At 30.7% G+C, this 16567-nt stretch overlaps 1 protein-coding gene across 1 annotated transcript; it reads left to right on the top strand.

Moving 5' to 3' along the window:
- The first annotated feature begins 97 nt into the window (after positions 1 to 97).
- LOC143046393 (coiled-coil domain-containing protein 166-like) lies at positions 98 to 15307 on the top strand. The gene is made up of 6 exons (XM_076219536.1): positions 98 to 304; positions 1402 to 1455; positions 2275 to 2329; positions 4571 to 4795; positions 5969 to 6145; positions 14215 to 15307. Exons 1-6 carry the CDS (start codon positions 162 to 164, stop codon positions 14485 to 14487), a joined length of 927 nt encoding a protein of 308 aa, XP_076075651.1. The 5' UTR covers positions 98 to 161; the 3' UTR covers positions 14488 to 15307.
- The last annotated feature ends 1260 nt before the right edge of the window (positions 15308 to 16567 follow it).

Genomic DNA, 16567 nt, shown 5'->3' with positions numbered 1-16567 from the left:
AATTCTCTTTAAAGATTTCTAATGTTTAAAACCATTTGAAGACAATTTATGAAGGATAAGAATTACCAAAATCCGGACGCGAAATAGTTATTTTATCTAGTTCTTCGTTACCGTAGTCACCAGTGACGCCATTTGATAAAGTTTAAAAAAAGATCTAAATCATGCCACCCAAGAAAGGGAAAAAGGGAAAAGGAAAGAAAGGAAAGAAGGGAGGTAAAGGAGACAAAGATGACGGTGCAGGAGAAGGACAAGAAAAGCCCAGAACTCCAGAACCATCAGAGAAAGAAGTCATATTACAACAAGAGTGAGTCAACTGTCATAGAACATATCAAAATACATGATTCTAATATTCCTTTGAGGTAGTGTTAAGAATTCAAATTGACAATAGCTTTATGAATTTGTGTACTTAGTCTCTTTGTTTTATGTACCGACAACACTCAACAGACAACACCACATGTACTTAAAATCTGGTATCAGGTTAGCTGCGTAACCGTAGCTCTTATGTCCTTATGTTATTTTTTTACTATTTGCGGTCTGTTTGCACATTATTTTAATATGAGGCAGGCATTACCTGTGAATGGGGATGAAGTCTGTATAAATTATTATTTGTAATTCAAACGTGTAAATAAAAGAAACAGAAATACCGTGACATTTCCGATTTTGGTTCTGTTGGTAGGGATTTTAGTTGTGACGTTGTTTAAGTTCTGACGTCATCATGGTCATATTCAATGTAAACACAGAAAAGCTGTCAGCAGGTAATGTTTTTTTCATAACAAACAATTTTTGAAAATGAATTAGTATTGCATCATGTTGCATGTATTGATTGAGTTTCTTTCTAAATATTTTACTAGACTGATAAATATCTATTTTATTCCAAGTCTCATGCCAACAAGACAGGAAAATGAGAAAAGGAAGTAGATTTCTATGCAGATGCGGCCATTTGTAAAAGTCTGGGAAAAAAGTTAACGATTTTGAGTTCATTAGTCTTTTTTGTAGAATAAAAAATTCGGGAAATTTTCCAGATTTTTTTTTTTTATTATTGATTTTTTTCTACCGTAATAGGGGAAATTCGTCCTCATATTAAAATATTGGTGAATAAAAAGCTTTTCGGTGACTGGGTGTAATCTTTCCTCATCAGTTTTTATCTAGCATTGTAACACAGTACATAATATACATGATATATCATGTATTACATGATATATCATGTATATATACATGATATATCATGTATATATACCATGTATTCATTATTTTGTAAATTATCTATTGATGAAATATTATAGATCAGCTGAATTATCTATCAAATAAAAGGATCTTATAAATTAATGTCATGGAATACATATTCTAAATAATGAATGATGATATAATACATGTATATAATTATACTGTTTTTATTTTCAGACTGGAAAAAGTTACAAATGAACTAGAAACCAACAGAGCAAGAGTACAAGAACTGTATCTTTTCTTACTGTTATTAATTATTACTTATATGATATACTGCATGTATTTCATACACTGCACATGACAATATTAATGGTTATACACCATATAGAAAAAAGACATAACATTGATAAATAATATAAGATTATGTTGTGTTAGATATATTGCCTTCAGTTGAATTTGTCATCAAATGAGGCTTCTATTTTGCAAATAGGGCTCTTCACGGTTAGTTTCGGCCATATTGGATAGGGGCAGATTTTTTTGAAAGAGGTGGAAATAGTATGAAAGTATTGGAAATCCTATGTGTGTTTCCAAGCAACTGCTCAGTTTTAATGATGTGTTCCCGTATTTTTCACACCATTTGTACCTCCATTTTGAAAATCTGCTCCCTATCCAATATGGCCGAACTAACTGTGAAGAGCCCTATTCTCAGGTTTTCTCCAGTATTGATTATGAAATTATGTTTAAAGAAGATTTCCAGGTGCAAAATGTTAGTTTTTTTACTTAATATAGGAAATTACATGTCAATACTTTCGGGAATTCAATACATTGTTTGTCATCTTCCCTAGAATAAATTACTGACAAGAAGATTGATTTTACTTTAATTGTCATCCAATCTAAACCATTGATCAAAATAATTGCATATAACATAAGTTATGATTTCAAAATCAAAGATCATATCATTAATATTTTAATACCATCTTCAGTGTCCATTATACTGGACAACCTTCATTGGGTACATGTTTGATGAAGACCCCAAAGGATATTCATATCTTTCCCAATAGTTGTAATGTGAGTTATGGTGTGTGTTGATTTTCCTTAATTCTCCGTCAGACGTAAAGAACATGAATGGTTACAGCAGGAAGCTAATAGAGTTAAAATGGAAAGCGTAAGTGTGTATACCAGTACAATTACAATTACATATATATGTAACGTTTAAAAGTTAAAATAATTATAGATGTTACTGTAGTTAGGTGTCGAATGTCCTTATATTTGCTGATATAGTATATAAGTTTATGACCTTTACTAAACAACTGGAGAAAGTTATGAACATTTCAGTCTTATTGATACAGTCAGTTTTATTGTAATGTGTACAATTATAGCATGTCAAGCTACTATTTAATTGACAGTTTTAAAAACAGAAAAAAATGGCAACAACTGATTTTGAAATTTCTATTTGGTCAAAATGAAATTTTTAAGTTTATTTATATTTTGTATTTACATGTACATGTACATCATAAACATCAGAAACATTCTATGAGGTAACTTTAGAATATAACAGTCAACACAATATTTTTAAAATTTCATACTGAATATAGGTCTTGAAATTATTTGTTTTGTTATATATATGTTACAGTAAATAGGTGAAATTAGGAATTACATGTAATTACTAAACATTTCAGTAAATACCTGTAATTACTAGCCAATTTAGTAATTACATGTATTTACTAGTTGTTTCAGTGATTACTGGTAATCACTGATTTTTAATGTCATTTTTACAGCTATTTACTAACTTGATGTTTTTGTTTTAAAATTCAAAACATAATTCAAGATACCAAATAAAAAAGTAAAGGGTAGGGTATTTTAAGGGAGCTTACATAGGGATGTTGGAATATAAGACACATCAAAAGTGCATACTCTTTAGTGTTTTATGAATTGAAACTGGAAAATGGTTGTTTTATAGGTTTTGAAACTCCGTAAATATATGCATGCAAGACAATGATATCAATTCAAAATTGATTTTCATAATTTTGTTAAACTAAAATCTCCATCATGCACTGTGGTTTAAAACTTTAAAATCATTTTCTCCAAATATCCTGGATTTCTACCAAACTTGGACAGAAGACTAATGCTTATGATCATAAGATAATATCCAAAAGTAAAGTTTGAGAAAAAATCCTTTTTTTCGTATATTACTTATAAAAGGACTAGTTTTCCCCCAGTTAACATTACATACACTCTGCAGTTAAAGTTTTTAAAACATTAGAATTTATAAACCATCCTGTATTTTTACCCAATTTTGACAGAAGCTTCTTACAGTACTAGTCAAAAGATAGTATCTAGAGGAAAATTTCAATATTTTTTTCTCATTTTTGTTGAGCCTGCGATTAACAGCAAAAGAAGGCGAGACTATTTGTTCTGCAAAACCCTTACAATTTTAATAGCTTAATACATCAATAACCCATCTCCAGCTAGGGGTTGAATTGAAGGTATTCAATGAGGTCCAAATATTCACTCGCAAGTGCACAACTCATCAACCTTGTTTCTCAGCTAATTTAACAAAAGAGGGACGAAAGATACTAAAGGGATAGTCAAACTCATAAATCTTAAACAAACTGACAACGCCATGGCTAAAAATGAAAAAGACAAACAGAAAAACAATAGTAAACATGACACAACATAGAAAACTCAAGAATAAACAACACGAACCCCAAATAGAACCAGATTGGCTGCTAACAGTGAATTCTAATTTCAATATATCATTTTTATTAATGATTTAACAACAAAAAAAAGATATTTTTTTTTTTTATATCTAGAAGCTAATGACATAACTTTATCTTATCTTTATAAGGTAATAAGTCTAAATATTCTTCAAATTCAAAGTTTTCTTTAAAAAGTTAAAACATAATGCTTTGGGAGAATTTTCCATTTCTGATTTCCATGTCTGCTGAAATTGGTAAAAAATTATCTGTAAAATGGTCAACTTTAACCATTTTGGATTAAAACTAAAGTTACTCTGATTTAACCAAATATTTGAAGGTCCATATTTATTCAATAGATTTTTTTTATACAAATCAACCATTCAAAATTTTAAGAGTACTAACTGATCTTCTAGTTAGTATTACCATAACTTTTGATCATCTAACCATAATACAACATTGTTTTAGCAGTCAGTAAATAGGTGTAAAAATTCATTTTAAAATTAGTAATTACTGGTAATAACTGGGCCGTTTAAGGAATTACTTGTATTAACTAAGTGCATCGGGAATTACCTGTAATTCCTAAATTTTAGTAATTACATGTAATTCCTAATTTCACCTATTTACTGTAACATATATACTAGACTTAAGTTTGTCTACATATTTCTTGGATTGATTCATTGATGATTGCTTAACGTCATATGTTGTAGCATGAGTACATGAGTTATATGGATACAAAAGAAACCATGAGAAAGACGGCCATTATAACGCTCAGTGACCATTACAAACACGAAATTCAGGACATACAAGACGAGAAAAGTCTCATGGAACTAGAATTTAATGAGAAAAAGGAAGCACTACAAAAACTTTTGATGGAGAAAGAAAATACCTTGAAGAAAACAACAGAAGAACTTTCACAACTTCAAGAATATAAGGTAACAAGTAATGATAGAAAAACAACAGAAGAACTTTCACAACTTCAAGAATATAAGGTAACAAGTAATGATAGAAAAACAACAGAAGAACTTTCACAACTTCAAGAATATAAGGTAACAAGTAATGATAGAAAAACAACAGAAGAACTTTCACAACTTCAAGAATATAAGGTAACAAGTAATGATAGAAAAACAACAGAAGAACTTTCACAACTTCAAGAATATAAGGTAACAAGTAATGATAGAAAACAACAGAAGAACTTTCACAACTTCAAGAATATAAGGTAACAAGTAATGATAGAAAACAACAGAAGAACTTTCACAACTTCAAGAATATAAGGTAACAAGTAATGATAGAAAACAACAGAAGAACTTTCACAACTTCAAGAATATAAGGTAACAAGTAATGATAGAAAAACAACAGAAGAACTTTCACAACTTCAAGAATATAAGGTAACAAGTAATGATAGAAAACAACAGAAGAACTTTCACAACTTCAAGAATATAAGGTAACAAGTAATGATAGAAAACAACAGAAGAACTTTCACAACTTCAAGAATATAAGGTAACAAGTAATGATAGAAAACAACAGAAGAACTTTCACAACTTCAAGAATATAAGGTAACAAGTAATGATAGAAAAACAACAGAAGAACTTTCACAACTTCAAGAATATAAGGTAACAAGTAATGACAACAGAGACATTCTTTATAGATATTGGTAAAAAGTAACAATTGAAAATTTGCAGTAAAAACAACTGCAGAATTGTAATTTATAAAAAAAAAATCTGTACTTGAAAGACAACTATATAGGAAGCACTAAACTATTACCGCTTCAAGAATATATGTTAATACAAAGAGAAAGGAATCTTTATAGAATGATTTTTTCAGTTAATAATAATTATGTCTGGTTATTTTCAGGTTATTTTGAGTCGTTCTTCACCAAATACTAATAGACAAAAATGAAAACAAAAAACTCCAAATAAGGAATTGTTTATTTGTTAATCTACTGATGTGATAGTATAAGTTTTATAACATTACATGCAAAAGATTTAAAAGATAAAAAAGCACTTTAAATCAGGTGTTATTACCTTACTTTTAAAAACAATTTTGGTAATATTTGTTTTTTTATATGCAACAATAAAAATCATGCCATGTCTTTTGATTAAATAAAGGATTTACAAGATGAACAATTGTCTAAGATAAAAAGCCTTGAAGCTGAAGTGATGCAGATGAGAGCTAAGCATTCCGACACAATACAACAAGTTAAATCTACCTTCCTTAAAGACAAGAAAGAATATGAGGAAGATTCTAGAGAGAAGATTAATACACTAGAGAGATTAGCTAATAAGGTAATTAAACAACATGTATTGCATGCCAATAAACATTGCTGTTAAAATGTAACCTCATAAACTTGTTTAAGGTAGCACAATACAAAGATTTTTTTACTTCCAATCACTTACCTTTGAAATGCTGTAACTTTCTTATGAATGCATAGAAAATAACAAAAGAGGTATATATAGATAGATAAAAGATAAATCTTTTAAATGAATGCAATATTTTTATTATGCAATCATTATGTAATCAATTATTATGTAACTAGTGGCAAAATGTGGATAAGTTCACTTGAATGAATTTAGCTCTATCATCTTTTTAACTATGCAGAAAATTTTAACGAAATCTTAATCAACACATCATGGGCTTCAAAAGTGTGTCTCAGATTGTCTCTATGGTATTCCATTCTCTCATAAATCTCTAATTAGTGTAAACATCCTAACCACATAAAAGAAGATAATGTTAAATTAGGTGTAAAATTTGTTCTATACATTCTATCTGAAATCTGAGACACCCTTTTGTAGATAATGGCCATAAGAACAACATATCATAAAATCGACCCTCTAGGGATACCTATGAAAAAGCTAATTTCATTTGAAAGTGGAAATTTGGTGAAAAATATTTTAGACACAGTTAATATTATAATTGGTTACATAATTGTTGCATAATACTAACATTGCATTAATTTGAAAGAGTAATCTGTTAGCTATCCAAAACTACCACTTTTATAAATTTTCAAGCATTATTAAGAAAGTTACAGCATTTTAAAACTTGGGAGTTGGAGTTATAAAATCTTTGTATTGTGCTACCTTAAACCAATACCACTGTGTATGTGCCTGTGACATGTGTGAGACCTGTAAATCAGTGGTTATGTTGTTGATGGATGACTATATCATATTTGTTTTTTTCATTTTTTGTTTGTTCTTTTAAAAGTCTTGTATATAGATATAGGAAGATATGGTATGAGTGCCAATGAGTCAACTCTCCATCCAAATCACAATTTATAAAAGTAAACCATTATAGGTCAAAGTATGGCCTTTAACATGGAGCCTTAGCTCACACCAAACAGCAAGCCATAAAAGGTCCCAAATAATTTCTAATGTAAAACCATTCAAACAGGAAAACCAACAATCTAATCTATATAAAAACGGGAAACGAGAAACATGTATGAACTATAAAACATACGACAACTACTGTACATCAGATTTCTGACTTAGGACGGGTGCAAACAGGTAGTTTGCTTTTTTTCTCTAAATTGTTCTACATTTTCTCATGTCAGTGTGCTATACAATTTTGGTTTTGCTCATTATTGAAGGCCTGCAGTTGCTTACATTATTTAGGTGTTTATGAAAAAAATTGTCTCTTGTTGAATCGTTTAATAGAGTTAAATTATCCCCTTGTATTAACCAATCAAATTTGTCATTTGGATCATATGTATGTGAAGTTCAATAATATGAATTATCTCCCTTATTTTGAACACATATTATTGTTAACCATCATGATAATCACTCAGAGCTGCCATAATAAAGACACCCTTCTTTGTAATGAAGTATTGTAGTTTATCTTTATTATGACTTAGTCAACCCACTTGACTCCAATCTTAATTGACTAGGATTGTCAGTTTCCCTATTGAAGGTCAGTGTTTTTTTTCTGTGCATTCCAGCTTCCTCCACCAATACAAACTGGCCGCCACGAAGTAGCCTAAATGTGGTGCTTAAAAATAACGTTAAAACACCAAAAATCAAATAATGACTTAGTCATAGATGACTTTTCTGGTTAAATTCAATAGCTAGTGAAATGGTTAAAATCAATCGTTATTGAAAACAATTATCAAGTCACATTGTTAGTTTGGAAGTGTCAGATCTGATTTGAAAAAAAGAAAATAACATTTTAAAATTTATTAAATTTAAGCATTTTTGTCGAGCCTGCAACTTTTGTTGCAGAAAGCTCGACATAGGGATAGTGATCCGGCGGCGGCTACGGCGGCAGCGGCGGCGGTGTTAGCTCACTTCTTAAAAGCTATATATTTTAGAAGGTGGAAGACCTGGATGCTTCATATTTTGTATAAAGATGCTTCATGTTACGAAGTTTCCATCAGTCACATGTCCAATGTCCTTGACCTCATTTTCATGGTTCAGTGACCACTTGAAAAAAAGTTCAGAATTTTTGTAACGTTGAATTCTCTCTTATTATAAGTAATAGGATAACTATATTTGGTATGTGCGTACCTTGCAAGGTCCTCATGCCCGTCAGACAGTTTTCACTTGACCTCGACCTCATTTCATGGATCAGTGAACAAGGTTAAGTTTTGGTGGTCAAGTCCATATCTCAGATACTATAAGCAATAGGGCTAGTATCAGTGTTCTCCCCAGAAATTTTGGATAGCATCACATTTTGCGTAAAAAAAAATAACTGTATTTTTTTAATGTCGTTTGTCGCGTCGTGTTGATGCTTTATTTCCTTTATATGTTTTAGTTTATATTGTTCAATTCATAACTGAGAATACAATTAAACTATAACCACAAAAACAGTTGTTTCAGTTTATGTCTTCTTTATTCATTTATAGTTACAGAATTATTTTTTTCCTCTTGTGCCAAATAAAAATAAATATGTGGTTTCAGTTACCCAACAATAAGTCAAATGAATGAATGGTTCATTACAGTGCAACCTGTATTTATACAAAACTAAATTATCTAGTACACAAAATTAACTACTTTTTATATTATATCAAGTAAAGATAAAGTAGCAAAAGAAGCAAAAAAAAATCAATTTAAAAACTTTTTTTTATCATGTTTATGAAATTCATTGTTTCATGCAGAGACATATAATACAATTGTACAATTGTATTATATGTCTCTGTTTCATGCCACTCAATGAATTAGGTCCTGTTGTTTCTTATCTTTACATCAAAATGATATGTATTTTTAACAAAGTTATCTAACAAATAGTCTGTTAATGCGTAGTTTTCTCTTTTGGTTTAATTTTTCTGTCTACTGTCCATCTGTTGTCATTATCGTGAAAATGCGGATTTTTGTCATATCTGGTCCGGTTCCGATCCGTAGTTTACACAAAAATGTGCAATGGCGGCCGTAGTAAAATTTACGATAATGAGTCCGAGAATAAACATTGTTTAACAAGAGATTGTGAATGAATAAGACGCTTTTAATGCATTAAATGGATTAAAAATAAACTTAAGCCAATTATGATAACTTTTTATAGAAGTATTAAACTTATTTTAGCTTTAAACCAAAATTCTCGCTCTCGTATTACCGGAAGAGAAAGAAAGTAATTTTTGGAGAGTTGCACAAATAAACGACCTTTTTAAAAAAAATAAAAATCGTTTTAATCTCTGAAATTTCGTAATACAAAACGTTGATTTCGAATTGTTTTGTGATTGCATTTCTCCATGTCGATATTGGTGATTGCAGACACGTGGTATTAGTCATGTCACAAGTGTCAGCTTGGGATATTCGCATCCAAACACTTTTACAGTTATCACCCTGAGGGCAATTAACACCTAGCTATTTAATCTCTTAATTGCCTTTAGTGTCCGACTTAAAGGGATTACAATTAAAGGTGATATAACTTTTATGATCATAATCGATAATAGATGAAAGTTCAAAATTGAGGACAAGTAAAATAGCATCTTCAAAATAATTATAGCGTCGCGGGAATTATTATAGCATCACGGTGAAAACATATAGCGTCGCGGTACCGCGACGCTAAAACGGCCTGGGGAGAACACTGTAGTATATTTGGTGTATGGAAGGACTGGAAGGTGTACATGTCCAACTGGCAGGTGTCATCTGACCTTGACCTCATTTTCATGGTTCAGTGGTTATAGTTAAGTTTTTGTGTTTTGGTCTATTTTTCTCATACTTTATGCAATAGGTCTACTATATTTGTTGTATGGAATGATTGTAAGGTGTACATGTCTAGCGGGCAGATGTCATCTGACCTTGACCTCATTTTCATGGTTCAGTGGTTAAAGTTAATTTTTTAAGTTTTGATCTTTTTATCTAATATTATATGCCAAAGGTCAACTATATTTGGTGTATGGAAATATATTATGATCTATATGTCAGTCCCGCAGGTTTTATTTGACCATGACCTCAATTGCACGGTTCATTGGACAGTGTTAAGTTTTTGTGTTTTGGTCTATTTTTCTTAAACTATAAGTAATAGGTCAACTATATTTGTTGTATGGAAGCATTGTTAGCTGTACATGTCTGCCTGGTATGGTTCATCTGACCTTGACCTCATTTTCATGGTTCATTGGTCTTTGTTTAACTATCTTGTTTAATGTTAAGTTTATGTGACAGTTGTAATAACGCTTTATACTTAGGACTATCAACATAATATCAATGATTAGTAAAGAAGGCGAGACATTTCAGTGTGTGCACTCTTGTTATTTAAATTTCTTTATAAACACTCAATCTACATTGATTTAGATTGATTTAAAAAGATATATATATTGTAAAATTGAGAAAGGAAATGGGGAATGTGTCAAAGAGACAACAACCCGACCAAATAAATAAACAACAGCAGAGGATCACCAACAGGTCTTCAATGTAGCGAGAAATTCCCGCCCCCGGAGGCGTCCTTCAGCTGGCCCCTAAACAAATATATACTAGTCCAGTGATAATGAAAGCCATACTAATTTCCAAATTGTACACAAGAAACTAAAATTAAAATAATATAAGACTAACAAAGGCCAGAGGCTCCTGACTTGGGACAGGCGCAAAAATGTGGCGGGGTTAAACATGTTTGTGAGATCTCAACCCTCCCCCTATACCTCTAACCAATGTAGAAAAGTAAACGCATAACAATACGCACATTAAAATTCAGTTCAAGAGAAGTCCGAGTCTGATGTCAGAAGATGTAACCAAAGAAAATAAACAAAATGACAATAATACATAAATAACAACAGACTACTAGCAAAGATTATGATTTCATCATATGAACATCAGGCACAATCCTTCCCGTTAGGGGTTTAGTATCATACCATCATAACATATATGAGAAGAACATAACCCGTGTCATGCCAACAACTGTTTTTAGAATAAATGTGTTTAGTTCCGATGCAAAGACCTTATCAGTGAGCCAATATTAACGCCAAAATATGCAATCTTTAATGACTTGACAACAGTATCGTAATTATATTCCTTCTTAATAAGTCTATTCAAAGGTTTTGTAAGTTTCTGAGGTGAATACTGACACCTTTGTGCTTTATAAAGAATATTTCCATAAAAAATTGGATGTGAAATACCTGAACGTATTAGAAGTCTGCATGTTGAGCTATATTTACGAATGATGTCTTTATACCGATGATAAAATTTAGTAAATGTTTTTACTAGTTTGTGATATCGAAAACCCTGGTGTAATAATTTTTCAGTAATACATAAATTTCTCTCGTTAAAATCTAAAACATTGTTACATACACGAGCGAATCGTACATGTATTATCTGAGTTTTATGTTGCATATCATTATCTAGTCAAATTGGTACAAAGTTAGAATTTAGTCTTAGTTTTTACATGTTTGTTTTGCACCCACATAAATAATTTCTAATGAATATTTTATCCTCGGTCAAAAAGCCTACATACTTCTGTTTCCACATTGAATGGCCATTACATTATGATACATTAAATAATTGGATATTAGTCTGAAATTGAATTGCAGTGTTTATATGATTTTGTTAAAGGTTATATATCTTTGTTGACCTTTTAGTACCTGAGCTAAACTAAATTGATTCATATCCAAGCACCACAATTAAATACCAGGACAAGAAGATCAATTAAAACTTCATTTATTAAATTGCTTTTAAACTTTATAAATGATATTATCTCAGTTTTCAATTATTTCTTAATCTTCCTGTTTGTGATAAAATATTTTGTGCTGTAATATTTGGTTTGAATGATATGTTATAGTGAGTTTCATGGGGAAAAGAGTAAAAATTATGATCAAATGAGACAATTTATGACATACCACTAGTTTTAAAGAGACAATTTAGAGTTACTGGTCTTTGAATGACTTTATGAGGAATTATTAAAAGGTTTTCTCTACTATTTCCTATTAGTTGTAGGATTTCTGATTAATTGAAATATAATTTACTTGCATCATAAAAGATAATTTGATAGTGTGATTTTATTTGTAACTTTTCATTTCAAGACATATATGATACAATAAAAATGATTGTGTGTGTGTCCATAAAAATGTTAGTGTGTGTGTCCATAAAGGTTTTTATGAACCTTTCCGGTCAAGAAATAATACAAAATTGCTCTGTTTTAGGTACAAAAATGTTTGAGGGGAGGGGGGGGGGGGTCGGGGGGTCAATTATGGGGTAGTTTTCAGGATTTGTTTTATGCACTGCAATTTAAATGACTTGTAGCACATGGTTTAAAAGGGTAAACTTTATCAATAATTGTAAGTTTTGCAGTATGTATGTCATAAGATGATTATCTCCCCTGGTAAGAATTATTAAAGTAGATGTCTCAGATAGATGACTTTATTTTTTTAGAGTTTGATAGGTTGACATACTTTACAAGTTTTGTCTGTAACATAATTATTTACTGAAATGATGTTAATCTTGTATAGTTCTAGACATAAATAATTTGATAGCTTAAATAAGATAGAATAAACTGCAATTATTTTAAAATGTCACAGACAATCTTTATTTATCAGATTCATTAAAAAATAGATCTTGAATTGGTTTTAACTAAATTTGTACAAGAAGAATTCTATATACATGATATAAGAGATTTGAAACACTTTGAAACAGTTAGGTCATAAATTTGTAGTTTCGTGTTTTTAAATATTTGAAAAGAGTTGCATTTTAAACATAGATTGTAGACAAGTAGTGGCAACAGAACCATTTGTATGATTAGCTTTATATTTCTGTAGCTAGAGGACCTGGACACACGTCCTATTTTGTATACATGCATTATGTTGCGAAGTTCCTGTTGGACACGTCAATTTTTTTATACACCCGTAAAAAAAATTTGACGGGACGTATTATGGTATTCAAATGTCTGTCTGTCCAGCGTAATCATGTCACACCGTAACTTATCCAAATTTCATAAAACTTAATACAGTTGTTTCAATTGATGATCAAATAATCTGTATACTTTTTTAGTGAAAATAAGATTAAAAGTTTTTAGTTACGGCACTTTGTAACTAAAACAGGAGGGGGGGGAGGGGGGGGGCGGGGGTCACATGTCGCACTGTATCACAAAAAAGAATTTGAAGTATTGCTTAAAACTTTACACACTTCTTAGTTATATTAACTAAGATCTGTAGACTTTTTGGTGATTACTCAAATTTCATTCTTGGAGCTATTGAGTATTTTGTAAAAAAGGGGGAGGTTTTTTAACATGTTGCGCAATATCTCAAAAACGATTTATGATTATTACTTAAAACTTTACACACTTCTTTGTTATATTAATCTAAAAGTATGTATACCTTTTGGTGATGATTCAAAACTTTATTTATGATTAATTGAGTATTTTGTAAAAAAAAAGGGGAGTTTTTTTACATGTCACAACGTATCTCAAAAACAATTTATGATTATTGCTTAAAACTTTACACACATATCTTTGTTATATTGATCTTAAGATCTGTTTTGATTCAAAATTTTATTTTAGTGATATTTGTTTTTTTGTAAAAAAAAAGAGTGGGTGGGTTCACATGTTCCGCCGTATCTCAAAAACAAAAACAATATATGGTTATTGCATAAAACTTTCTAAGAAACTAGTTATTATTATTGCATAAAACTTCCACACAAGACGACAGGCATATCATCATCTGTTTATTTCACCTTATTTTCATTGTTAACCAACCTCTATCCAAGTTTCTCTTTGACTATATTTGATCTAGTGCAGTGGTTAGATCTTAAACCTCTGTCTTTCTAAGCTAGGTGCATTGTCATCAAATGATGGTAAAAATTAAAGTCCACCACTCTAGAGTTCACTTAGAGGATATATAGGTTGAACTTGATATATGAAAGTACCAGGTTAGATTTACTGGTTCCTTTTCGTGTTACCAAAATCTCAATCAAAAGTAATAGAAATTTTATCTATCTAATTTCAGGAAGCCATTCAATGTTTAACAGATCACACAAATAGAATTAAGACAGAAAATAGACAGCTGAGGAAAGAATTACTAGATCTTATAAATATAACCCGTGCTTACAAAGCTCACCAACTGGATCTCCAGGAGCAGAAGAAACAGTTAGTGAGGGAACAACAATATGCTGGTGATTTAAAAACACTCAGGACAACAAGACAACATAAAGTGTTGAAAAAATTTGGAATGTTAACAGACAATGCAGACTCATCAGATAATGAAGGCACAACAAGTTGATTCTATTTATAGATCTGGGGATGTTATGACAAAAGTATACTTTGTATTGACTTATGCATTTGCAACAAAACTTTATGTGGAATTGTTTTGTGTATTATACATTATTGACACCCATGCACTGATAGTGTGTTATTGTTAATTTGACATGTTGTTCTATTGGTTATAAATTTGTTTCCAATAGTTACAGAGGACGAAGGACAAATAAATATGCCAACTTGGTCATTCATGAACTAACAAGGCATATGGAAATATTTATTATATATTATCTGTGATAAGAATCATATTAAAACAATTAAAAAATAAAGAATGTAACTTGGAATTAAACATGCATGTGTCAGTTATATAAGTATAACCAGTTGTTTTGCTGAAAGGATACTTACAATAAAAATTATATGTATAACATATATATATATATATAGTCTATAGCTGAACTATACTTTGTATTGACTTATGCATTTGCAACAAAACTTTATGTGGAATTGTTTTGTGTATTATACATTATTGACACACATGCACTGATAGTGTGTTATTGTTAATTTGACATGTTGTTCTATTGGTTATAAATTTGTTTCCAATAGTTACGGAGGACGAAGGACAAATAAATATGCCAACTTGGTCATTCATGAACTAACAAGGCATATGGAAATATTTATTATATATTATCTGTGATAAGAATCATATTAAAACAATTAAAAAATAAAGAATGTAACTTGGAATTAAACATGCATGTGTCAGTTATATAAGTATAACCAGTTGTTTTGCTGAAAGGATACTTACAATAAAAATTATATGTATAACATATATATATATATATAGTCTATAGCTGAACATTGATATTTCATTGACTGAAAAGTCTTGATTTTAGAAAACATCTTCTAATCCAAATATTATAATTATACCCCCGCTTTAAAAAAGGGGGGGTATACTGTTTTACCTCTGTCTGTCAGTCCGTCCGTCCATCAGTCCGTCCGTCAGTCAGTCAGTCAGTCCGTCCCATGAAACTTCCGTCACATTTTTCTCAGGAACTACACATCCACCCTTTCTGTAATTTGGTATCAACATTTATATATGTCAGCCACACCGTGTGATGCGTTTTCAGATTCATCACTTGACAACTTCCTGTTTACCGAACACTTGTCTGATTTTACACATGATAGCCAATTTGAAAATTTTCGTCACATTTTTCTCAGGAACTACAATACAAGGATTTCTGAAATTTGGTTTCAGGATTTATATAAGTCAGCTATACCGTGTGATGCGTTTTCAGATTCATCACTCGACAACTTCCTGTTTACCGAACACTTGTATGATTTTACACATGATAGCCAAGTTGAAAATTTTCGTCACATTTTTCTCAGGAACTACAATACAAGGATTTCTGAAATTTGGTTTCAGGATTTATATAAGTCAGCTATACCGTGTGATGCGTTTTCAGATTCATCACACGACTACTTCCTGTTTACACTTGTATGATTTTACACATAACCAAGTTAAAAATTTTCGTCACATTTTTCTCAGGAACTACAATACAAGGATTTCTGAAATTTGGTTTCAGGATTTTTATAAGTCAGCTATACCGTGTGATGCGTTTTCAGATTCATCACTCGACAACTTTCTGTTTACCGAACACTTGCATATTTTTACACTATTAATATTATCCACTTGCGGCGGGGGTATCATCAGTGAGCAGTAGCTCGCAGTTTCACTTGTTATATATTATAATAGTATAAATTATGTAAAGATTTTAGAACTTGGACATATTGGGATCAATCTAATTAAAATTAAATATCAGCACTTCCTCCTTGTTCATAGGAACAACACTGAACAAGTGTGGAGATTTAATTGTAATTAGATTGTGTTGTGTTGGTAATCTGTTCACAGGAACTCTCATCAATGCATTGGACATACTGGAATAGTCCCCTGTACTCACAATAGGCCAAATGTATTCTGTGTATGCTTTAGAGATTAAGATTATCTGTCCGACAAGGTTGACCTTAACTTGCAGGTCTTGTTGTATGGACCAAGTCAAAAGCTAAGACTTAGGTAGCAGCTGTAAAAATATAATACTTTCTGAATAAGA

The sequence above is a fragment of the Mytilus galloprovincialis genome, chromosome 9 (assembly GCF_965363235.1).
Source record: "Mytilus galloprovincialis chromosome 9, xbMytGall1.hap1.1, whole genome shotgun sequence".
Taxonomy (NCBI): domain Eukaryota; kingdom Metazoa; phylum Mollusca; class Bivalvia; order Mytilida; family Mytilidae; genus Mytilus; species Mytilus galloprovincialis.
Note: the sequence above shows the minus strand (reverse complement) of the source record. Positions and strands in the feature narration are given on the sequence as shown.

Excerpts from the sequence above, each read along its gene's own strand:
- LOC143046393 (XM_076219536.1), top strand. The coding sequence starts at position 162 with ATGCCACCCAAGAAAGGGAAAAAGGGAAAAGGAAAGAAAGGAAAGAAG. Across the intron at positions 2,330-4,570 it reads ATAGAGTTAAAATGGAAAGC|CATGAGTACATGAGTTATAT; the intron begins GTAAGTGTGTAT and ends CATATGTTGTAG. Across the intron at positions 6,146-14,214 it reads TAGAGAGATTAGCTAATAAG|GAAGCCATTCAATGTTTAAC; the intron begins GTAATTAAACAA and ends ATCTAATTTCAG.